Raw genomic sequence first — 25,579 nt, 5'->3', positions numbered from 1 at the left:
AATGAGTAACGATATGGGACACCTATGAGTCCTTAAATTAGCCTTGTTTGTTGTGTGTTTTCTTTATTAATACCTTGATATTCCTCAAACAAAAATGGAGCAAATTGCTTTTTGGCGTAGCGACAAACAGCCTAACCTACAGGTCTGGTCTGGTTTTCCTGTGGCAGGGTAGTTCTGTAGCAAACACAGCATCCTCTCTCAATAAAGGAGTGAGAACCGTGGTTTTAAAGCCCCCTTTCATACCTCTTATTAACACTAGCTGTATTATTACCACCTCGTTGTTCTGTTCAATATCTGATGGTAATTTGCTTGTATTTAGTACTGCACTTTGGAGGGGAACCAGTAATAATGGTATTACAAGGTAATGCAATTTAAAGAATTGGTTACCACTCCTTGAAAGGTGTAAAAAGTTATACAAGGCATCCTCCTTCCTCCTACTAGCATAGCCACATTCTCACTTCTGTTGCTGATTTTCACAAAGTGAACAGTTAGAAGAAACCAAGGATTCCTGATACATGGGTTTCACTCACATGTGTTCAAGTGAAAATAAATGTGTGTCCTACAGTGTACTCTGATGGTTAAAGCACAAGAAATAGAGTGACCCTGCCACAGCTTTTCTGTGGGATCACATCTGACCAAAGGTGTCAATAGGGCCTTTTTTTGCATGAAACTCTGTATGTCAATTCATAACTGGCAGTATGCCATGCATATAGCAGCTTGCAAAGTGTTTCATGTCTTTTCTGTGGAATTGTACTTGAAACTTGACGACTGCCAATGAAAATGAGCTAAATCTGGGTGCAATGCATCTTATGACATGTCATAAATGTTTTAAATTGTATGCTGTCCCTGTCAAATAAATACATAAATAAATAACAGGATTACTTTGAGCTAGTAAAGCACTGAACATTGTGCGCCGAACAATCATAAAACAGGTCTGTGCTGATAACATTCCTCTGTTGCTGCAAGTGATTATAGAAAGTCCCATTGCTTAACGGGAGTCATATTTTGTACTGACAACAATTATTTCATTTTTTTTTTTTTAATTGTTGTTAGTTCCTAGATGCCTCTGAACAGGAAGTACTTTAGATTTGTGCAGTCTGATTTGGTGAGATGAACCACGAGGTTCTAATTCCAGGGTATGACATTTATCTGTTCAACGGCACGAAAACGTTCTTGCGTGTAACGGTACTGCTGGATCAGCTATAATCCCAGAGCGTGTTATGGCAAATCCTGCCCCACCCATACCAAAGTGAATTGGTTGTCTAATCAAGCAGGGTGGTTCTAAAAGTTCCAAGCTATGCTGGTATGGTGACACTGGAACACCCGTTAGCCAATGAAATTGCTTCCAATTTAAAAGTATTAAATTAGACATCTGATCAGCTGCGTCAGGAAAGCTTGAGAATTTCATGTTGCATGAGTATTTGTTACATTACTGAACAATTAGATTAGAATTTACCAATGCTGTTGTGGTGCTTAGGCACTTCACATCCAAAGAAAGCACTTTTATTTTCCATCAGTAAGGGGTGTTGAACATCTCACAGGGCTGGCTCTAAACTCTCTGGTTCCATTTCCACGGAGTCATCACTCCATCTTACAGGGGACTGTGCTCCCCCTATTGTGCAGCAGCTAGCATAGCACCCCCTGGCAGAGAAGCACCCTGCTGGCTCTCATTCATGGCTTTCAGATGTGTTGTAAGGCTTGCTGAATCTTAATTGTTGACCTTCAGATTGGAGGATGCCTTAAAGCAAATACCAAGAAAGAAGAAAAAAAACAACGACGCACACAGTCAGCATAGCTCACTTAAAAGAAGACTTTTATTTTACATATAGGCATGGAATCAGAGTAGCTGTACAACATGTGTTTGTAGTAAGTGGGCAAAAAAACAAGATTTTCTACATTCCTATACAAAGCAAATGCCCACTTGAGGAGTTTCAGTCACTGACATGCTCAACATGCTGGGCTGTGCACTTCTCAGTTAACGCAGCGCACTATCTAGCTGTTCATTTACTCAATTCATTTTTTTACTGAATCTGCTACATATTTTTTCTTTGCAATGTTTCACACTAAAATCTACCATAAACGCACTTCGAACAAAAATACTACTAATAATTAAGGAACGTAAAGTTTCACATTTCAAAAAAATTAAATAACAAACCTGCTGAAAGACATGTTTTAGGACTGGCTATATACAAAAAAGGATGAAATAAATATCTGCTAAAATAAATACTAAAACACTTAACCCTATTCATACAAGCAGAGGTTAATAGTTTTCAGTACTTCCCCGTTCCTTGGTTTGTGTGCACTGCTTTTGTCTTATTAAAATGGTTACAGATAATAAAATAATAGTATGCATGTTAACTGACATGCTCTTCCATTCGCTATGCAGATCTCTCATGCAGTTTGGAAAGAGGCATGTTCTAGCAGACCTGTATTCATTTAAATCAGTGCATGCCTATTTCTGTCTAAAATCTAAAGTTTATCGGATTACAGACAGATTCAATGTGACGCGTCTGTAGGAAGCAAGATGTGTATGATAAACAAGCCTTGTAGAGACTGGTGCAAAATCAAGGCAGTTGTCCTATTCATGACGTAGAATGTGACAGACTGACACTAAAATCAATGTCTGGATCTATTCTAGGTTAAACGAAGCTCTCGGTTTGCATGCATTCCTGTCATGTAGTCTGTTATACTTACACTACCTACTATGGGTCAGGTGTCTTCAGGCTCAAAGCATGCCACTGGTTAGGCTAAATATTTGAAATCAATGAAATATATTATGGTACCAGATGTACAAAATCTAAGTTTGTGTTTCTTTCCAAACACATGTGAGCTCTGTATGGATATCTCTGACAGCTGACATGGATTCATGTAATTAGATATACTGTACCTGCTTTAAGTTGGTTGCTTGCTTGCTGGGTCTGAGTCAATATTACTGTTGCAGAGTAAAGATTATGAAATGGAAGCTGCAATCGAGTTTATTCTGTCTCTTGAGGGATTCAAATAGCATATGGAGAGAAGGGCGGTTTTGAAGCTTGACTTCTTTAAACAGCCGAGAGAAACCTGACAAGCTTTACATGCAGTGACACTTAAAGTGACTGTAGCAACAAAATAAAGCTCCTTGAATCTCACCTGTTTTGCCCTGCCGTTAGCTACACAGGTCTCAAATGTGCCCTTCTGAAAGAAATCTGTTTTAAAATGTATTTTTAAAGAAAGTTCTTAGTTTCACTAAGCATGTTGATTGGTAATGACAGGAAAGAAGCCATTAAAGGGGTGGGGACAATTTCACCCTCCAGGTGAAATGACCAAGGAAGTGCAACACTATCTGAAAGCATGGCTTGCAAACAGAGATTTCTTTAATCAAGTGCAGTACCAGATATCATGTTATACATTAAAATGGTTTATTATATATATATCTCATAGGGGAACATTTGAGACCTATACAGAGAATGGCAGTGCACAACCGAGAACAGCTGCTAGAATGACCCTGCCTTTGTGTAGACACAGAAGGTGGCAATTAAAAAAAAATCTATATATATATAACAGCCTTTTCAGTTGCAGAATTGTCATGGTTGTGTCGGGTGCACACAGTTATCACTGCGGTCAAAGAGTAACATCAGAGTGAAACAGCAGAAGAGGAGGAAGCCTGCAGGCTGAAGAGTGCAACCTCTGTACTTTGCAAGCAAACACTGCCCTCTTGTGGTGGGAGTAGGGTCAGCCAGTGCGGAAAGTTTTATCAGAAATACAAGGGTAGTGTCCACTGCAATATTGTTTTGCTGTGTCCTCTGTTCATAACAGTTCCCGGACTTGAAGCCGTACAGAACATTACTGTAACTCTGTAGCTATGAGTGCTGGCCTCCTCCCCTCGCTAGAAACTGCAGGTACAGTACTCCAGTCATTACACGGGCCACCAACTGAAGGATTGCTATTACAATGCTAGTGATGACAAGGTTTGAAATGCATTAGCAAGCTAATCGCTCCCCTATGTACCAGCTCCGACCATGCGGCCATCAAACCAGAGTTTGTTGGCAGTCCAGGGTTCATACTGACTCCTGCTGGTATAAGCTTATGTTCTCCCCTCCTGTGGCCCACAGCAGTGGAAGTTTGTGTAGTGTGCAATGCTGCTCTTCTACACTGGGCTGATACACATCAGTGCTGCAGCAGCATCTTACTGCATCATACACAAAGTTCCACTAGTCTATGAGTTAACTAGACACCACAAAAGGTGTGTGTAGAATGTCTTACTTGTGCATAGTTTCACTTGTCAGAACAGAAAGGGGTTTATGCAAAAGTACATTTAATTAAAGTTACAGTACGGGTCTACGACGACAAAAGTAATATGCGACCAATGTCTTAAAAAGCCCTTCATAAACATGTTTCATTTCTCACAAAAAGAAAAAACGAGCCGCAGTTTCAGCGTTGGTAATCTTGAAGCTCTAGTGCTCGTCCGTAGACAGCAAGAACGTTTAAACATGTGGGATTGTTTTCTATTGTAGCTGTACCTCGTTAACACCTGAGAGCACCTCTCCTTCCCTGGGGCTCAGACAGCACCCAGAACAATTCTACACATTTCCAGGGGGCTGGTTAATGGGTTACTGTTTGGAGTGCATTGTGTTAGAACCAGTAGGTATTTACTGATGTGTTTATTTATACACTGCATGCTAAGCAAGCATTGGCCATGCACTCTATTGTATATTAAGCAACCGTTGTTGTGCAGTTATTAGTAGTGTTGATAGCAGTTGAAAACGAACAGATCATTCCAACTTGTTAGACTGAACAGCATTTAGTAAGCAAAGCTGTGTATTTCCTTATTAATGTGCCCTCTCCAAGACCAACGTATTCTTAAACACAGATCGCCCCTGGAAGAAACGTGTTAGTATCACTGTGATGAATGCAATGTGCCCAATGGTCCTGTTTGGTTTTGCATTGTATTCTCTGGTTTTATATTCCTCTGTTCTAGTTTCCTTGCACGTAGCAGGGCTGCTCAAATGCCTCCACATTTTCATTCATGGTCAGGAAGCCTAGGGTTGTGTGGCATCTTAACATTTAGCAAAGGGCAGGATTTGAAAATGTCAGTAGTACTGGATACTATATAGCAATTGTTTTCCTCTGATCTCTACCTGTGAAGCACCACCAGGGGGATGTTGTGTTGGCTGAATGCCGCTGTTCCACATGTAAACTGTTTTTGCGGTTGTCTGTAGTAGGTAGAGACAGCCAGACTATGAGATTGACACTTCTGTTGCTTTGAGGAATACTTCACTTTAACTCTCTTAATCTGCTTAATATTTGTTATATATTTATTATATGCTCTTAATCACCATGTCTTACTGTTTCTGCACTCACAGATATTTGCATAATTAATAAAGCCACCAATATATTTTAGCTTTGGGACTGTCTCTGAGCAAACCAGAGTAAGATGGAATTTCTGTAATAAGGCAGTTTAAAAAGCTACCAGTAATTGCGGGCCTCGTATTTGCGTGATTATTTTAAGAACTCTGAAAAGCAGGCATTAATTTGCCGCAGTCAGACAGTAGGCTATATAATAGGCAAGGTGATGTGGGAGACTTGTCTGCAGCAAGAAGGAGACCCTTCTGATCAAGTCAGATTGTAAATTGCGGTTTATAATACCGTATTGTTTTGCAAAACGGTAAAAAAATAAAAATAAAAAAAGACAGAGGGACAGATGACACAGTTAGTTTGTAGCTAGAGCAAATACAGTACAGCTGGTTGTAGGCACATCTGAATAATGTAGCTATATTATAGACTTTAAAAGTCATACAGAGTCAGAAATACAGACATACATAAGAAGTAGGAGAGATGTAACTGCACAAGAATTTAAGAAGATATAAGTCGTAGTTAAACTGAAGACTGTTCGTATGAAGCTGTATGGAGTTATTGTTGATGAACCTAGACTAGTTTTTCCCCTTTTATAAATTTGAGATTTTACACTGGCCTCATTACAGAAATTCCACTTTGCTCTGGCTTGCACATAAATAGTAATACATTATGATTAAGAACACATTACATATCATGGGATAAATAAATATCAAATATTATACAAATTCAGAGTTTTAAATTATTCCTTCAAACTTCTATAACATCGTGATCAAGAACAATAAACAACAACTATTCTCAACTAAACCAACAATAAACTCATGCAGATCTAGATCAGTTATAAATGCATTAGCTGAAAGGTTAAATTACTTGACTTAATTTCTTAAAAAAAACAAAACAACAATGCTATCTTATCTGGGAAAAAAATGTTTACACCACTTGGTTGCATTGCAAGGCAGCTAACTAACCTAACATGAACTTGGCTGCCGCTTTTTGTCAATGTAATTTTACAATGTGGACCTCTATTTCTTGTACAGTATAAGAAATATTCAGATGGGGCAACTGGGCAAAGAAAGCCAAAGATTTGGGATGGGAAACAAGAATAACAGTAACAGCAAATGCAGTTTTGTTATGCTTTCTTTTAACCCATTGAGGTCTGTTTCTGATAGTCTATGCAGACTATGAGAGACTGAAAATATAAGTGCAAGAGGAATCGGAGCATGAAATAAATACTTGTTAAGAACACAGCTTTAGAAAGCCCTCACTGAAAACCACAGCTTGAACCAAATTACAAACACGATATACCTGTGTGACGATGCAAGGGTCAACCAGAAGATGGAATGACGTGTGTGCAAGACTGCATTGTTCTGCATCGAGCTGATTGGTCTGTGTTTGAACACGCAGAAAGCTACATTTCCTCTCTCTACTGCACGTGATGGACCAGTTGTAAATCTTTCTTTTACACTAACAGTCACATTCATTTGAAACAAACCAATGCATTGAGTTAGCGTTTTCTTCAATGAAGTACAAACCCGGAAACTGAACCACGTTCCCAGACATGCAGTTCTCGCGTTTCCACCTCAATCCCCACCACCATCTTCAATGAGGGGATCTTTCTGTGCGTCTCGTCAGAAAGGATTCCTGTCTCTCTCTCTCTCTATTTCGCTCTCTCCTCTTTCTTCCCTCCCTTGCAATCCGAAGGGCTTGGCATGCCCCGTTCTGCACCCAGCGCTATCGTTCTCCCAGTCGGATGCTCCGAGGAGAAGGCTGGCACTCACGCTGGAAGCCGCGGCTCAATCTTTAAGGAGAGATCGTAAAGGGTGTCTTCATCCATGATGAGGGTTTTGTCAAGTAAGTACTGAGTGACCTGCAGCACACACAAACAAACACACAACAGGTTCTGCATAAGGCTTGCTGATGGTATGGACCCGTCTTTTTTTAGGTTTACCAATTGGAACACTCTCTCTTTTATTTAGCTTTAACGGTGTGCATTTTTACTGTTGTTTTGTACAGCCATTTTTTTTCTGTGTGCTTGAAGTGGCGCTAGCTGTCAAAATATTAAACCTCAAATCTTATTTGGTGTGCACTTCCATTCGCTATATACAGTACTGTAAGTCTGAAATGTGCAGTTTCAAAAAAGAAGTGCATGTTAAGGTATTTCTAGCTGATATAGATGACACTGGGTTATAGAGAGTTTCCCACTTGCTTGCCTTATTTTCAGGTCGTCCGTTATTGTTTCACTTCCTAGGTCATTTCACCTGTGAAGCATGTCAGCCGACAGGGGAAACAGCTGGTCGGTTAATGACAGGAAGGAATGCATTGAAGGTATGGAGGACACTTTCACTCATCAGGTGAAATGACCAAAGATGTGCACATCAGGTAATAGATCATATTTAGGAAATATTTTGTTGCAAACAAACACTAATGAAAAACACTATTCAAATGATCTAAACAGCTTAAATACCACTATCAGTCTCATTTGAATAGACTGAAAATACCAACTGTATTTTAAAATATGGTAATGATCACATTTTCCCTACTTTAAAACTCTCCCAACAACCTGCTCTTTAAAATGTAGGTTATGGCACTGACGTTTAACATGCCTTCCACAGGAATGAAGTCACGCACTGCAGAGGTAATGGTTTCTCCAGTACAATGCAGTGCATGTTGGTTTAGCGTCTTGTTTTTTATTTTATTTTTTATTCCTGCAGTCCCTTCACAGGGGGCTGGGGAGAAGCACTCCCGCTGTTTGACAGCACACTGCCAGCCTCCACAGTTTTGTTTAGTTTCTGGGGTAATGGTGCTGAGGGGTACCTTTGGTTGGTTTTCTATCCTGTAGGGCGTCTGCTGGAACTGACGTATCTCCCTAATGATATGAGATATCTGGAGGAAAAACACAAGCACGAGTTAACTGGCTATACAACAAACAGTAAACATCTGAGCCGCTTTCACACTGGCATGCTCTACCCGGGGTCGGCTACGCGATTTCACACTGCCTTTGATAAAGGGTTGACCTGGGTGACATGGGTGTATCAATGCCCTGGAAGCAGCTTGTTACAGACGCTTCCATCCAAGCTTCTCTGGATTGAACCGTCAGCCCAGATGTTGATGAGAACAAATGTTTCTTCATCCCTGCTGCAATCTGGCTCATGGTGTGTCTCAATCAACAGAAACATGGCTGAACAGAATAAACAGAAATGTTACTTGCACAAGTGAAACCTTCGCGCAGACGTGACTGTTTGTTACTGTGTTTTATCTCGATCAACCCGGGCCAAAGTGTCGGTGGGACCTGGGTTAACCCGGGTACGACCCAGGTACATGGTTTCACACTATGGGGTATTGTGGCTCGGGTAGCCAGAACCCGGGTCCAGACCCGGGTAGGAGTGCCAGTAAAAGGGCCTTTATGATTGCACTTCATCAGGCACTGGTGTGATGTGGTGTAAGATCCATATACAAGCTTAATATAGTAAAAGCACAGTAAAGTGTAATAAAGCATAGTGAAAGCACACAGTATGCAAGCATTGTAAAGCCCAGAGAGGTATGGTGCAGCATACAAAAAACATGGCAGACCATGGTACACCATGGCAAGTGTATAGTATAGAATAGTATGGGAAAAGCATGGAGAGAACTGCACAATGACTTTTATAAGGGAGGGGAAAGGGTACAGAAAGATGACCTGAATACAAACCATACCATTCTCATCTTGGAAAAGTTTACAAGGCCCTCCTCAGTGAAGTTAGGGGTCCCTTCTTCTATAAATGCTAGGTCTGTTAAATACATTCCCAGGTAGGGAACGGTGGGGGGGTTACAGCTACAAAACAAAGAAAACAAGTTTTATAAAAAACAACAACAACAACGCCCTACTACTTTTTAATGATATTTACTCAAATCCTATGTAATTTACAGATAAAGCACAGGCTGGTCATGTATGTATAGTACTGGAACTCCATCTTGAAACAGACTTACACCTCAGCGAAGGATCTGGCAAATCCAATGTAGAGGAAAGAATGCAAACCATACCCCTTTCAAACCACCTACTTTTTAAGCGTTTCTCGAAGGTTTTTAAATCTTCCTTCGGATGACACAGTCTTCTGAAGTTTGTCCATAAGTGCTTTTGTCTAAAGAAATAAAAACACATCATCTTGAGAATGTAAACACGATTGCTGCAGGAACTCTACAGATCTAGTCCTGCCCCTCGGTGTTTGGTAAAAAGCAGCTTCGAGCTTCATCCATAGGTTTTTTTCTTCTTTTAATGGATAAATACAAAACATATTTCAATACAGTATATTTAATTAAAAAATATATATATTTGAACAAAAAATGATTCAGACAGTTTAGATGATGGCATAGCTAAAGGACACATTGCAAATATTAAACTAGTAAGTGTCAACTAAATGATCTGTCTCGCTATTTATAAAGCAGGTTTGGGGTGTGTCACTATTAGCAGTTAACAAGAAAAAGTAGTACACTGGATCAAGATGACAAGTCGGTACCCTTGCCGAAAGCTGGAGAGAGGGAACTTGTTTTTTTATCTATTCAACCCAACTATAATGTATAGGATATAAAAGGGAGCTAATTCCAGTCTATTGTGTATAATATTTAATTAATAAGTGACGTCAGGGCAAATAGCAGCACGGAACGGGTTAGATACATATTGCACACAATAACCTGGAATCAGCTATCCTATTTATTCCACGGATAATGGATTCATAAATCCTGTCCTCTCAACCAAGCCGTTCGGGTTGTTTCAGTCAAACCCATCCAGTTTCTGATTAGCTGTAAACTAGAAAGAGGCAAAGGTTTGTGTTGCTTTGCAGCCTTTTTACTTTCTTCCAGGAAGAGAACCTTTGAGAGAAGTGAGTGTCTCATTCTTAAGGTGAAGACAGATACAAAGCAACCAGAACAAAGTGTTAATGAACTGGGTAAGAAAGCAAGACCAGTGTTTTATAATGTGGACACCGTTCTCTTTCATTTGATACTAATGTTTAGTCATCAACAGGCATGTGTGGTGGGATTGTAGTCCTGGGCAAGATGTTATATCTGATTAAACTTGACGAAGAAAATACATTTCCCAGGTTGCACAGCGGTAGCTCCTAAGGTCAAAGGAAAGGTGATGTGTGTGTGACAATCAGTTGCAATTGCTAGTTTCGTGACGTGTCAGTAAAAATATCAGCGTACCCGGGTGAAAAGAAACATGTGATTCTAATCAGCTTTTAAACTGCCATTGCTTGGTACTCAGTTTTAAATGTGAGGGGAAATACAGCTTCTCTTAGCACATTCATTAATAGGTTAGTTTGGTTGCATTTAATACTGGGCGACAAAAAAACTTAAAAGTTAAATGGGAATCGCTCTGGAAGTGCGAGTACCGGCACAGCCCTAATGGAAACTGAAAGCCAGGGCAGCCGTCTGAATATGTGTTGAGCATGTCCTCGAGTCACCTGCTTGGACACCTTGGCCCATGTCTTCTTGAGCCTGTAGATGGCACTGCGGTTGAGCGCCGAGGTGATTTCCAGTACCCCGTTGTAGTTGTGCAGACACCTGCAGATATCGGCCACTGCCACCCACTTCTCGATGGAGTTGGCCCGGGAGCCGACGTCCGTGTGCGTCATGATCTGAGAGGCAACGAGGTTACTCATCTGCAGAGACAGGAAGAGGTGCAGGATCAGGGAATGGGTTCCAGGACACCTGGAAATAAAGCTGCTTCAGTTCTGTAAAACCTTGTGCTCCCATATACCACCTGTGTGACCACATGACAGTTTTTATTGAGACTGAATGAAACTTCTTGTGATGCAAAACTATACTGTACAATAGTATAGTCAAATGGTGGCGCTCTCTTCAGAAAAAGAATGTTTTTCCATTTCCACACAAGTGAAATTATAATGGAAGTACTGTATCTCAGAGTAAAATATTTAAAGCATTTAGAGATACAATAATGAATAAATTAAAGTATACATTTTTTCCACGCCTCAATTAAATAGTTGGTACCCTATTTGTAGCCTCACGCACCTAGCTACATTCCCAGCTCGTTGATAGACTAGAGCTTGTTTGTATGTTTTGTGTGAGAACTGGCAAAATCTAATGAAAAAAATCTAACAGTATAACAGTTCATGCATGCAGTATATGACACTAGCATGTACAATGATATGCACACACATTTTTTCATTTGAAGTTTTTGTTTTGTTGCATTTTGAATAAGTGTATAGATTACTGTTGATTTATAATGTGTACTGTATCCCATTAGGAAACTGGCCTCTAAAAGCATGTGTTTGTTATCTTCCTTTACATAAAGCAGCCTTTCTATATTTTGATCTTGGATCACTTCATGGTAACCCTCAATCCCTTTGTTCCACCCGCTCTGTCACCTACGTCATTGAAGTGCTGGCTGGTTTTCATGATGTAGGGGGTTCGTTCATTCTTGTCCACCTTCATCCACCCTTGGCCAAGAAACTCCCTACAAGCCAATCAGAATGGGAGTTACTGCAATCAAACTGTAGTAGTGATGTTTCACCCAACCTTCACCAGGCCTAATCCCTCGGAACCCTCTCTATGAAACACTAAGAACGCAATCTGGACTGTCAGATACAGAGGGAGCTGTCTTTGGGAGGGCTTAGGGATATTACTCTGGGAAGAAAATACTTAAAATGCCCTTTGTTCAGCATGCACAAAGAAACCGGAGAAATACAGGCAGTTTTGGATAAATTTCACGATCTTAAATAAATATATAAGTGAGGTCATCCATCTGATTACACTTTAACAAGGTGCTGGTTTATGACAAATTCATATTAAGGGTCAACATGTTTTCTTCGAACAAATTCAGTATTCATTCAAATGAAAAGCATTTTGATACCTTAATAAAATCCATTTAGAAAATGTGATTTAGAAATATCTCCACTGATTATTAATACTACTCTAATACCAGACAAGCTCAGATGGACCGGATGGCCTCGTCTCATTTGTACATTTTCTTCTGTTCTTATGTTCTCATGTTCTTACTGTGCAGTTTTCCTCTATGCAGTAGCTGTATATACTGGAAGATCACTTTTCATTTGCAATGACAGTGGTAATGTGTTATTATGTTGCTGTTTTAAAAATGTATTTTCAGCTAGAGACAAATTATGGATTGATATTGCAAATTTCTGAAAATGTAAGATTCATTTTGCAATAATAGAATCATTAGGAGTTTTAGCTTGGCTGTAATAAATGTGCTATTACTGCAAAACAAGTACGTACAAGATATAAGCTTTGCCTCAAGGCCAAGACTGATAATACTGTTATACAATGCATTTAATATAACAGTTACCGTCATAAACTTTGCATTTTATTTAACAATGACCTTGAAGAAATGTAATATAACTACATGGTACATTTGCATCTGCACCCTTACCATTGGGTAAAACAGATATTTGAAAAGTGTGGACTTACTCATAGGGGATGCTACGGAAAACAATGTGATCCAGTAGGGTGATCTGCTCTGCAAGCTCCATGGCTGAAAGACTCTCGAAACATTCCACTGTGGGGCATTCTGCCTGCAGAGAACGAGGCAGAAGAGACATACAGTACAGGTAGAGGGCAGCAGCAAGCACAGAGAGCGCGCCAGTTAAGAAAGGGGGGGGTCATAGAGTACTAGATAAAATCATCCTATCCGTTACTCAGAAATATCAACCAGGAAGTGTCATGAACTGTTACTCATGCCAGCATAATTACAAAAGGAAAAATCAATAACACACAAGTTTTACTCTGCCTGTAGTTGCAGCAGCATTCTAGGGAACCCCTAATTAAGAGGTCTAGTGTCACTCGGTTTGGTACAAAGAACAAGTTTAAATAAAATGCACCCCCAGGGAAGCACATGAGCGTGAGGCCTGACTGTATCACACACTGCTTCCATGTTCCCGTTGAGGCCTGACTGTATCACACACTGCTTTCATGTTCCCGTTGAGGCCTGACTGTATCACACACTGCTTTCATGTTCCCGTTGAGGCCTGACTGTATCACACACTGCTTTCATGTTCCCGTTGAGGCCTGACTGTATCACACACTGCTTTCATGTTCCCGTTGAGGCCTGACTGTATCACACACTGCTTTCATGTTCCCGTTGAGGCCTGACTGTACCACACACTGCTTTCATGTTCCCGTTGAGGCCTGACTGTATCACACACTGCTTTCATGTTCCCGTTGAGGCCTGACTGTATCACACACTGCTTTCATGTTCCCGTTGAGGCCTGACTGTATCACACACTGCTTTCATGTTCCCGTCGAGGCCTGACTGTATCACACACTGCTTTCATGTTCCCGTCGAGGCCTGACTGTATCACACACTGCTTTCATGTTCCCGTCGAGGCCTGACTGTATCACATACTGCTTTCATGTTCCCGTCGAGGCCTGACTGTATCACACACTGCTTTCATGTTCCCGTTGAGACCTGACTGTATCACACACTGCTTCCATGTTCCCGTTGAGGCCTGACTGTATCACACACTGCTTTCATGTTCCCGTTGAGGCATGACTGTATCACACACTGCTTTCATGTTCCCGTTGAGGCCTGACTGTATCACACACTGCTTTCATGTTCCCGTTGCTCTCCATTATTGCCACTCCCGAAATCTGTGTGTTTGTAAACACAAGCATCCATTGTACTGGTATGTCAGGGTCTAAGTGGTCAATAGTGGCCTCAGTTGGCTGTCTGTAGGCAGTAAATCTGTCAAATTTAAATTGGTTATAAAAAAAGGAATCTTGTTGTCAAACAATAAACCCTTTGTAGATTATCCAATTATCCAACTACACAAATACACCTATAAAACTAAAAAAATTGCAGCAGAAGAACAAGGACATTTATCACATATTTGATAATAGATACAAAAATTTGGGAGATACATATAAAAACACGTTTAAATCCCTGGAACTGAACTATGATTCCACAAAACAAAGAATCAATTTGTATACTGCAGAAAACTGATACCAAGAAGTTGATTTTGAGCCTGTCAGAATATTTGATTAGAGCATTTTACAGCACTGGGGATCCTCTTGGATTGCATCATCCACTGGGATAACCATGGATATGTGGCTGATGCAATCCTGGGAATCGCTAAAAAAAATCCACCAGTGACTTATGCTGGTACAGGCTGACGAAATGAAACGCTCGGTTAGATCAAACAGATCACCTTCCCCTGGAACAGCTCTATTAATCGCAGCACAGCAGATGCACAGTACCAGTGAATTCCTATACAGGGACACTATGAGGGGAGCAGAGGGCCTATAAAGGTAACCAACTGCAGCAGAAAGATCACACAGGCTTTTTTTCAAAAAGGATACACGGGGGTGAAATGCTTACCATGATGAAGTATAGAGAAGGGTAGCATGCCTGTTCCTCCACATTTAAAGGATAGATTGGATAATTATGTGTTACTTTTGACAGCTAATAATAATAATAATAATAATAATAATAATAATAATAATAATAATAAACATACATGACAAAGACTTAACAGGGATGCAATAATATAATATCTTGTGTCCAAGACTGGTAGCATTAATGGTCCTTTGGACAGGTTGTTTACACCTAACAGGTGATCTTGAAGGTTTTTGCAAATTAAACAGTAACTAAGCAGTTGTAGAAGTAGATGGTAGAATTATAGCTGAACCTCTAATGAGCAACAGTGTCCGCGGAAATCTAAACTTCACTTACTCAAAAGCGCTAATTAGCAAGGAAGAAAAACAACCTGCATGAGTGAAATTCACTGGGGATTCCCATCATCTAGAAGCACGTAACACTGAGTCACAATAAGGGGTAGCTCTGTAGATTTGCCCAGTAAAGCTGACCCGTTGCTGTTGTATTGCTACTGGCAACAGATCATACATTTTCACTGCCAAGCGATTTTACAAAACAGCCACCAGATTAAACATTAGACGATCGCCAATGAATGAATGACACAGAGAGGTGTGTCAAGGGGAAGGAGATCACTGTCTGCATCAGTGTAACGCTATTTCTAATAGTTGCTCACTGTTGGTGTAGGTCCCTGAGCAGGGGTGATGCTGGGAAATGCCTCTGCACTCACCATTTGAAGAATGTCTTCTATCCTTAATTGAGCATCGTCCTGGTCATCTAGAGAAAGGGTACTGACAACAACACCATTAAACAGACATTCAATTAGGAGTCTGAGCTCACATTACAAAAACAACCAAACACAATGTTATTTGTATCTATCTGAAGGCAAAGGACAATGCTGCTTCTAGTCATTTCATAGGGAACATGCATGGAGGTAGATTCTCCCAGACCTTCCCAGAATATCAGATGACTGCCACTGTTCTGTAGTGTAGAAATGTCAGTTATAGTGGTTATAGCTAGTGAAATAATACAATAAACATGCTCTATTTACAGTACTGTGGGTCTCAAATGAATACCTGTTACAGGACAAGCATTTGTTTTCATTTAAAAAATCTTATTCATTTGAAGGAGTCTTTAAATGTTTTACTTACTGTGTTATTGGATCCATTTTGTGTATTTATTTCACATGTAAAGAGCGTACTGTGTATTGCTGATGTGAAGTACTGTTTATGTCGTCATGCAGTTCCTAATTGTGAGATAAAAGTAACCAAGGTCTTCAGGATTCACATACTGTACACAGAAACACTCACGTTAATATATTAGCAGTTGCTTTCCTTTCTTGTGGTAGTAGATCTGGGTCTCGTAACACCTCCTCCAGCAGGCAGATCACCCCCATTTTCAACTCCCCGTTCATCTCAAAGTCCTGCACAGGAGCAGATTAACACAATGGAGTCCAATCAACCAATCTAGTCTAAATACTGCCGCCCTTATCATCATTAAAAAATCCAGCACCTCTAACAGTGTGTGTGTGAGACTCTTTAGTGCAGGGGTGTCCAAATGTGGCTCTTCCACTCCTGGTCTTTGTTCCAGCCCTGTTTACAATGGTTTAATTGAACCAAGTAAACCTCCATCCAAACCTTGAAGTAGTTAATTACAGTAGATCATTTTACCTGTTAAACCTGGAGTGGAATAGCCCTCCAGGACCAGGATTGGACACCCCTGCTTTAGTGTATTTTGGACTATCAGTACAATTACGGGTTTGGTCCTAATTTAATATCTAAACAGAGGCAGTATTTAGATCAGCTACTGTTCAGATCAATTGAATTATCATAATCTGATTATTAAATCTGGGCCACTTCACATGTGCTTTGAAAGTAGGGCACTAATGTAGTCGAGGGTAAACGCGAGTAAACTGAGTTTAACCATTTCTCATTTAAGGAATAAAGCGTTTACTCACTCCTATTCTCCTGTGATAAACAAATCCTGACTGTATAAGGGGTTAAGCCAAGGCATATTCAAATTTATTATATAAAGTGACTCGGGCGCATTTAACAATAGGCAGAATCTCTTTCGATTAACATTTGGCCCAACAACTCACATGCCCGTAATCTACTGGGCATCTCTGTACACCCCAGTGGTGACCATGCCACTGCCCAGCCTGGAACCCTAAAAAGGACAGTTCACTCACTCACTTCTTTTTTTTTTTTACCACGACACCACCTAATAGGGTTCCTGCTTTAATGATTGAAGCTGATAAAGTCTGGTCTAGGCCCCTGAATTGAATTTTAGAATTAATAGTAGACATGGATCCTTAACAAGAACAAATCAAGATTTCCATTTATCCTGGGATCTTTTATTGAAGCATGAGCGCTAAATTGGCTTTGAGATTTTGCAGTTTCTCCTGCTATCCACCAACTTGCACTATGCATTTACCATGCTTTACCATTACCTGTGCTTTGGCATGCTTTTGAAATGGTACGCTTCAGTGAACATTTAGCATTTCAATTCCAGTGTTATTTATTTCAACTCGGATTGGAAAAAACACGAACTGAATTAGTGAATGAGAGAAAAGGAGAGTTCTCAAAACCAATCACATGGTGGCACTGTAAAGACAGTGAACGGTGTCATCTGTCCAGATATCTTGTGCAGTTAGCACTGCACTGTATGTGTATCCAATTAGGCTTTGTGTATGGATCCGAATACATCGGCTTGCAAGAAAAATTGAAACTTGCTATTGCACTCTTTACTTATATGAAATGCTCTCAAGTTTACAACTTGACATATGCGTGACCAGTGCAAATAAATGTTTCAGAATATTATTTTCATTTTGACAAGGAATTGGTTTGTTTGAAAGAAACTGCCTACAAAAAGACATAGTTAATATTTATATTTCTACTTATATAACACAATGAGAAAAACATGTGGAATGAGGAAATCAAAGCAGATAGTTACATGAGCAGTGAATTTAGCTGAAAGCTATTCAATATTAATATCAACAGAACCTAGGGATACTGTAATCAATAAAAATGGCAAGGGAAATATAATAAATAAGCAGCTATTTAGACTTTAAATGATGCAGATGCTCCCATGGCTTTGGCCAGTCCCCTGTCAGAAAGTAGACAGTATTTGTTTTACTTGGGGCTGGCGTATCCACAGAGATATAAATCATTTTCTGGTGCAAAAGCCTTCTGGCTGTCCCTCTCCAGTTCTCTGGAGTGCCTGTCATTCCCCAGGGCAAACAACTGCTCTGCACCTCTAATTAGCCTGCCAGTGTGTGTGTGTGTGTGTATACGGGTGTGTGCCTCTGTATATATTGTGTGTGTGCCTGTGTGCGTGCCTCTGTATATGTGCCTCTGTATATGTGTGTGTGTGTGTGCCTCTGTATATGTGTGTGTGTGCCTCTGTATATGTGCCTCTGTATATGTGTGTGTGTGTGTGTGCCTCTGTATATGTGCCTCTGTATGTGTGCATGTGTATGTGTCTCTGTATATGTGCCTCTGTATGTGCATGCTTGGCTAGCGTTTTGAGTAGGAAGGCACTGTGCCTGATGGGCTTAGCACAATCCAGCCCCCTTCACTTTCCTCATCATTATCTTCAATTAAACCAAAGAGCAGCACTTCAGCTCTCTGGTCCAAACAGCTAACTGGGAAATTATAAGGAGAAACTTTAAACAACATATAAATCAATGGTGAGGGAGTCTTTACCTAATGCTAAAGAATAGATTCTGCAGCAGTTTCACCCCTTTTCCATTCAATAAACCAATGAAAGGGCAGTCTGAGAGAAAATTCAAGATCAATAGTAAGGAGTCAAAGAAAAACTGCAACGAGCACAAAATGAAAGCAATCAAAAGCAGATTATTGTTGCTTTATAATGATAGGCTTCAGTGTGACTCTGCATTACACTCCTGGTTTTCAACCCAGTAAAAGACTCTTTCCAGATTGTACACTTTCTTACAATAAACCTTGCCAAACGAGAATTCACTTATATTGACATGGGAATTAACAGTGATCATTTTACAAGTGTACCCTTTAGCTTTAGTGCCCTTTAAATTCTTCAAACTGCCTCTGAGACAATGCTGGCTTTAGGACAGTTAACTGACCAGATTAAATTAACCATGGCATCATGACAGCCACCATGAAAAAAAATCCTTGGGCTGCCCCAAGAACAAGGTTGCCATTGATAGGTTGTTTAGTACAATGGAACATGGGGTCTTCTTAATAGTCATTGTGCAATTCTATTGTGTACTACTCCAAGAACGCTGTGAATAAGAAACAGAAGCAATCACAGCATGGTACCTGGGAATGCTTGGAGACCCAGTGCCGAAGAACGTTCAGAACTCGGTTGGTAGCAGCTCTGCGGATTATGAAGTCTTTGTCACACATTCGCTCTGCGTTGTTAAACCCTAGAACAACAAAAACATCGCAGTTACAATAACATAAGAACATATAAAAAAGTTTACAAATGAGAGGAGGCCATTCAGCCCATCTTGCTCGTTTGGTTGTTAGTAGCTTATTGATCCCAGAATCTCATCAAGCAGCTTCTTGAAGGATCCCAGGGTGTCAGCTTCAACAACATTACTGGGGAGTTGGTTCCAGACCCTCACAATTCTCTGTGTAAAAAAGTGCCTCCTATTTTCTGTTCTGAATGCCCCTTTATCTAATCTCCATTTGTGACCCCTGGTCCTTGTTTCTTTTTTCAGGTCGAAAAAGTCCCCTGGGTCGACATTGTCTATACTTTTAGGATTTTGAATGTTTGAATCAGATCGCCTCGTAGTCTTCTTTGTTCAAGACTGAATAGATTCAATTCCTTTAGCCTGTCTGCATACAACATGCTTTTTAAACCCGGGATAATTCTGGTCGCTTTTCTTTGCACTCTTTCTGGAGCAGCAATATCCTTTTTGTGTCTAGATGAAGACATTTCTGAGTCAACATAAACTCCTAGGTCTTTTTCATAGATCCCTTCTTCAATTTCAGTATCTCCCATATGATATTTATAATGCACATTTGTATTGCCTGCGTGCAGTACCTTACACTTTTCTCTATTAAATGTCATTTGCCACGTGTCTTCCCAGTTCTGAATGCTGTCTAGATCATTTTGAAAGACCTTTGCTGCTGCAACAGTGTTTGCTACTCCTCCTATTTTTGTGTCGTCTGCAAATTTAACAAGTTTGCTTACTATGCCAGAATCTAAAAAAAACCCTATGAGACATGTTTAATTATTCTTAGTGGTGTTATTCAAATATTTAGTTGATTACATGTTTTGATATTCCCTGCGTTAAGGGGTTTTGAGGTGAGTTCAGGAGGATCTCTTGAGTTGTAGTTGCCAGAGTCTCTTTCACCATAGACATGTGTAACACAGGATAGATCAGTAATTAGTTTGTTTAGTTTGAAGAGGCAGCATTATCTAGTGAATTGAGTTTTCTTTTGTAGTACTATACAGGACCTGTTCACTAGGCGGCTCTGCATATGTCCACTTCATTATTTGCTTCAATAAATATTAATGCTGTTAAGGTTTAAACATCTAAACAGTAAACGGAAATAAAATTATTCGGTTTGCATTGATTAACCACTGTAATTGAATGCTGTCTGGGAAAACAAAACAATTTAAATAAAAACAAGCGCCAAAAATACAAATATGACTTGAAAAGAGGGTTGCAAGATGAGCAGGCAAAAGACCATACATTATATCAATACGCTAGTGTTGTTTCCTTGTATTCCATTGTACATTGTATTTACAAATCTGTTCATAAACATCATGTTCTACTAAATATTTGGGGGCGTTTGTCTTGATCTCCTCAACTGGTATAGGAGAAAACCACTCAGGAGCGTAACATTGTGATGTTTTCATTACATGATATATCCTATCGGAATACAAGGTATGCATTGTTTGTATCAGGATACAAGAACAAAAGCACAACAGAGCTCATTGTAGTTCACCAAATGGTTCTTGAATGAAGAATACATGTGTTTTATAGCTGGTATGAATATATACCCACCCCATCTCGTTTAATTTTATTTTTTTAACAAAATAGTTAAAGATCATTTGACCTTATTATGCATCATACAAGTAGTCAATCGGGATCATCACAGGTCTCGTGATCCATATTGTATCACAAACTGCATATCGCGATACGTATCGTATCACGACCCGCATATCACGATATGTATCATATAATGACTTACATATCGCAATATGCATCATATCAGGACCTGTATATCGCGATATATATCGTATCATAACCTGCACGTCGCAATATGTATCGTATCACGGCCTGCATATCGTGATATGTATCATATCATGACATTGGTGCATCGTTACACCACTAATATGAACTCACCTGGCGGGCTCCCGTGGCCTGCCGCTGCCGTGGCGATGGCAAACGCTGAAGCAGGGGACACAGAACAGCGGACATTTTCAGCTGATTGGACTGTGCAAAAAAAAAAACCAAACACAGTTATCCTCTTATAAAAGTTTACCATGATAAGTTTGCAGTTTTCCAGTGCTTTTCCAATGGTTATATTATGCACTTACCGCAGTTTAGCCAGGTTTATGAATATGCTTTTCCATGCCTCGCTGTTCTTTACAATGCTTACCTATGCTTTTCCATGCCTCGCTGTTCTTTACAATGCTTACCTATGCTTTACCATGCCTCGCTGTTCTTTACAATGCTTACCTATGCTTTAGCATGCCTCGCTGTTCTTTACAATGCTTACCTATGCTTTAGCATGCCTCGCTGTTCTTTACAATGCTTACCTATGCTTTAGCATGCCTCGCTGTTCTTTACAATGCTTACCTATGCTTTAGCATTTTGTTTTATTACACGTTGCTCTGCCTTTACTATAGGAAACTTTTATAAGGGGTGTTCCAGCAGCCTGTACTGTATGTGAAGCGGGTCAAGTCTATTCTAACGCTAGCCAAGACAGGCACAGAGGGGTGTACTGTGTATTTTTTCTTTCAAGAAAATATACAGTTATGTGTTTATGTAAATCTGCTTATTAAATGTATTTAATAAATGTCAAGAACAGAGAGATTCTGGATGTGTTCTTTTATCATGGAATGAAATTACAAGACACCCGAGTCCTAGTACCAGTGGAAGGATCGGTGACTCCTCCAAGGACATGGAAAGCATTGTTATAAACAGGCGTTCATACAGACAGGAGTTTACTCCCTCTTCATTTAATGATGGTGTAAAATGCTGTGGGACACAACACCAGTTGGAATAAGAGGGCAGGTCAGATGAAGAGGGGGTTGGATCAGTGGGGTTCTACCAAGTGTTCCTAACTTCGAAACATCTCTGAAGACACAGATTGACAGAGAACACATACAAAGTGTATCAAAACAGGTAAGAGATGTACACTGGCAACTGCATCATGAGGATGTAGTGGATGCCCCTTTAAAGTGGTCCAATTCACTGCTTTTTTTTCAGGCAAACTTAAAAATCGTAATACTCCAGTGTGTTTGATTCGGATCAAACCTGCTTTCTAGTTCCTAGGCCCTGAATAATTATAGGGGCCGTGCTGTCTATGTCTAGCCCCTGACCCCACTGTTTTACATGACCTGCTTTCTCACCCCCTGACATGCTATCTCACCCTTGACCCTGTTGTCTTACCCACTGACCCTGTTGTCTCAATCCTGACCCTGTTATCTCACCCCCTGACCTGCTATCTCACCCCTGACCCTGTTGTCTCACCCCCTGACCTGCTCTCTCACCCTGTTGTCTCACCCCCTGACCTGACCTCATCCCCTGAGCTGCTCTCTCACCCCTGACCGCTGTCTTACCCCCTGACTGCCGGTAGCGGACGTGTCGCGGGGTGGAGGGGGACCTGCAGGGGGAGATGTCTCCAGCCTCACTCGCCTGGGGGCTCTCGGGGATGAACTTATCCAGGGACACCGACTCCAACACAGCTGCTTAAGAGAGCAACAGAGTTATACAGACCGGTGTTAAACACGGATGTGTTCATGTACATCATGCACTAATTAAAGAGCAAGTAGCTTCAAATGTATCTTTTTAGGGTGTTTGCAAATATTCTGAAAGGTTCTAGGTTTTATTTTTTCTCTGTTAAGGTACTTTTTATTTTTCCATTCAGGAACTGCTTTTGCGCTATAGTAGTCTGCCATTGGTATATGTACCAGATGAGCTAGAGCAGGGGTTCTCAACCAGGGGTCCGCGGCCCCCTAGGGGGCCTTGAGGAGGTTTCAAGGGGTCCTCCAAAAATAAACCAGAGAATGTGTTATTTTCCTTGCATGCTTATGACATGCTGAAACCTATTAGCTTCAGCATGTCATGAGCTATTAACTTCAGCATGTCACAAGAAGAACAGCGAGGGGGTGGTGTTGGGAGTAAAAAACATCAAGCCGTTATTAACCCTGCAAAATGAAGGAAATATGAAGACAGCTATTTGAATTTCGGTTTTATTTGTACTGGAAGTGGAGATATACCTCAACCATGTAATATCTAATGAATGTTTGAGCTCAGAAGCAGCAAAACGGTTGAGAGCCCCTGAGCTAGAGGATCCTTATAGAAGCACGAGCCAGTGCAATTTGGAGATTGGCGACTTTTGATTAAGTTTAATTTTGTCTTGTGCAGTAGATGGCACTATGTCTGGCTGATCTAGCCTACATTACATACAGCTACGGTAGGCAGCTAAAACAGAAGATAAAACCTGAGCTCATAGTCAAAGCACAGACTCATAAAACAACAACAGCAACCATTAAACAAATGAAGGAAAGGTACTAATTATAGTCTGCTAGATTCTGTACATGTTTCACTCCAAATCGTCCATATTTTTGGATGATGTTTAGGTGCGGGCAAGTAGTGGCAAGTGGTGTCATCACTGAGATGAGGAGCTTTGGCTAATCCAGCACCATTGCGATAACCAGGGAATTCATAAAGAGCAAAATAAATAAAAAAATAAAAAAATAAATAAATAAAAATCAGAAACGAGAACAAATGATACACGATTTAACCAGACGACACACCTCTTCTGTATTTTCATGCTCAATAAACAAGTTTTATACAAAAAACTGCTGCTTGTCTTGTCTTCACCTCTTACCCATGAGAGCCATATTGTGGAGCTCCCCTAATACAAGTTTACCACAGTATTTTTGCATGCTATTTTTGCAGCTTTCCCATGCTTCTCCCATGGTTATACTATACATTTACCACAGTTGACCCTGTTTTGCCATGTTTATTAATATGCTTTACCATACCACGTTCTTTACAATGCTTACCTATGCATTACCATGCTCTCATTACACTTTATTAGCTTTGCTTTTACTATGGGGACCTTTCATAAGCGTTAATAAGAGTCGTATATGGCTCAAATGCCACCCGTTGCACAGCCCTGTGCTAATGAATGGGCTAGTGCTGTCAGCTGGTTCCGTTAGCACACACACAGTCCTGTGCTAATGAATGGGCTCGTGCTGTCAGCTGGTTCTGTTAGCACACACACAGTCCTGTGCTAATGAATGGGCTTGTGCTGTCAGCTGGTTCCGTTAGCACACACACAGTCCTGTGCTAATGAATGGGCTTGTGCTGTCAGCTGGTTCCGTTAGCACACACACAGTCCTGTGCTAATGAATGGGCTTGTGCTGTCAGCTGGTTCCGTTAGCACACACACAGTCCTGTGCTAATGAATGGGCTCGTGCTGTCAGCTGGTTCCGTTTGCACACACACAGTCCTGTGCTAATGAATGGGCTTGTGCTGTCAGCTGGTCCCGTTAGCACACACACAGCCCTGTGCTAATGAATGGGCTCGTGCTGTCAGCTGGTTCTGTTAGCACACACACAGTCCTGTGCTAATGAATGGGCTCGTGCTGTCAGCTGGTTCCGTTAGCACACACACAGTCCTGTGCTAATGAATGGGCTTGTGCTGTCAGCTGGTTCCGTTAGCACACACACAGTCCTGTGCTAATGAATGGGCTTGTGCTGTCAGCTGGTTCCGTTAGCACACACACAGTCCTGTGCTATTGAATGGGCTCGTGCTGTCAGCTGGTTCCGTTAGCACACACACAGTCCTGTGCTAATGAATGGGCTCGTGCTGTCAGCTGGTTCCATTAGCACACACGCAGTCCTGTGCTAATGAATGGGCTAGTGCTGTCAGCTGGTTCCGTTAGCACACACACAGTCCTGTGCTAATGAATGGGCTCGTGCTGTCAGCTGGTTCCGTTAGCACACACACAGTCCTGTGCTAATGAATGGGCTTGTGCTGTCAGCTGGTTCCGTTAGCACACACACAGTCCTGTGCTAATGAATGGGCTCGTGCTGTCAGCTGGTTTCGTTAGCACACACACAGTCCTGTGCTAATGAATGGGCTCGTGCTGTCAGCTGGTTCCGTTAGCACACACACAGTCCTGTGCTAATTAATGGGCTTGTGCTGTCAGCTGGTTTCGTTAGCACACACACAGTCCTGTGCTAATGAATGGGCTAGTGCTATCAGCTGGATCCGTTAGCACTAGCACAGGGCTGTGCGTTCATTCAGTTCTGTACATCAGTGACTGTCCTACACTCTCAGTTAACCAGTTTCAACACAGATCAGGCAGAGCGTGCACTGTGCCAACTAACAGGGATTTTAAAAAAAAACTTCTAATTAAAAAGAAGATGTTCTTTCTTTTCATGATGTCTCTTCCCTTCAGATTATGATCTCCATTCTAGGGTTCATCCTCAATCAGTTTGTGTACCTCGTCAGGGGAATCTCACAGTTTCATTTTCTTATGTTACATTTTGTGAGTGCAAACCTTCAGTCCTTATAATACATTTATCTTGTTTGAAAAACTAGGAAACAATATATGTTTTCTGGATAAACAGTACATGTACAGTAGTGTTTGATTTTTAACGTGCCAGTATTGCTTCTCACTTTAAATTGTATCTTTGTTCAGTTATTTTATTGTATTGTATTTAATTGTATTTAATTTTAAGAGCATAAGA

The 25,579-nt window shown here is 40.7% G+C and overlaps 1 protein-coding gene across 11 annotated transcripts in view; it reads right to left on the bottom strand.

Annotated features, from left to right (window-relative positions):
* Positions 1 to 1,796: 1,796 nt before the first annotated feature.
* The window catches only part of LOC117403791 (ras-specific guanine nucleotide-releasing factor 2), an 88,560-nt gene continuing 64,777 nt past the window's right edge, over positions 1,797 to 25,579 (bottom strand). For 3 of the 11 annotated variants that reach the window (XM_058986644.1, XM_058986691.1, XM_058986682.1), the window contains 13 exons: positions 22,433 to 22,561; positions 20,991 to 21,080; positions 18,949 to 19,055; positions 15,964 to 16,076; positions 15,384 to 15,444; positions 14,660 to 14,695; positions 12,754 to 12,857; positions 11,698 to 11,782; positions 10,770 to 10,967; positions 9,370 to 9,449; positions 9,025 to 9,142; positions 8,146 to 8,214; positions 1,797 to 7,198 (listed from right to left, as the gene is read on the bottom strand). In XM_058986644.1, the coding sequence (XP_058842627.1) occupies positions 7,106 to 7,198; positions 8,146 to 8,214; positions 9,025 to 9,142; positions 9,370 to 9,449; positions 10,770 to 10,967; positions 11,698 to 11,782; positions 12,754 to 12,857; positions 14,660 to 14,695; positions 15,384 to 15,444; positions 15,964 to 16,076; positions 18,949 to 19,055; positions 20,991 to 21,080; positions 22,433 to 22,561 (1,283 nt within the window). In that variant the 3' untranslated portion in view covers positions 1,797 to 7,105. Of the gene's footprint in view, positions 7,199 to 8,145; positions 8,215 to 9,024; positions 9,143 to 9,369; positions 9,450 to 10,769; positions 10,968 to 11,697; positions 11,783 to 12,753; positions 12,858 to 12,889; positions 13,933 to 14,659; positions 14,696 to 15,383; positions 15,445 to 15,963; positions 16,077 to 18,948; positions 19,056 to 20,990; positions 21,081 to 22,432; positions 22,562 to 25,579 lie in introns of those variants that run through there. The other 8 variants (XM_058986675.1, XM_058986707.1, XM_058986661.1 and 5 more) reach the window with 7 other exon arrangements.

This window comes from Acipenser ruthenus, chromosome 2 (genome assembly GCF_902713425.1).
Source record: "Acipenser ruthenus chromosome 2, fAciRut3.2 maternal haplotype, whole genome shotgun sequence".
NCBI lineage: Eukaryota > Metazoa > Chordata > Actinopteri > Acipenseriformes > Acipenseridae > Acipenser > Acipenser ruthenus.
The sequence above is the reverse complement of the archived record's forward strand: the minus strand, read 5'-3'. Positions and strand labels throughout refer to the sequence as shown.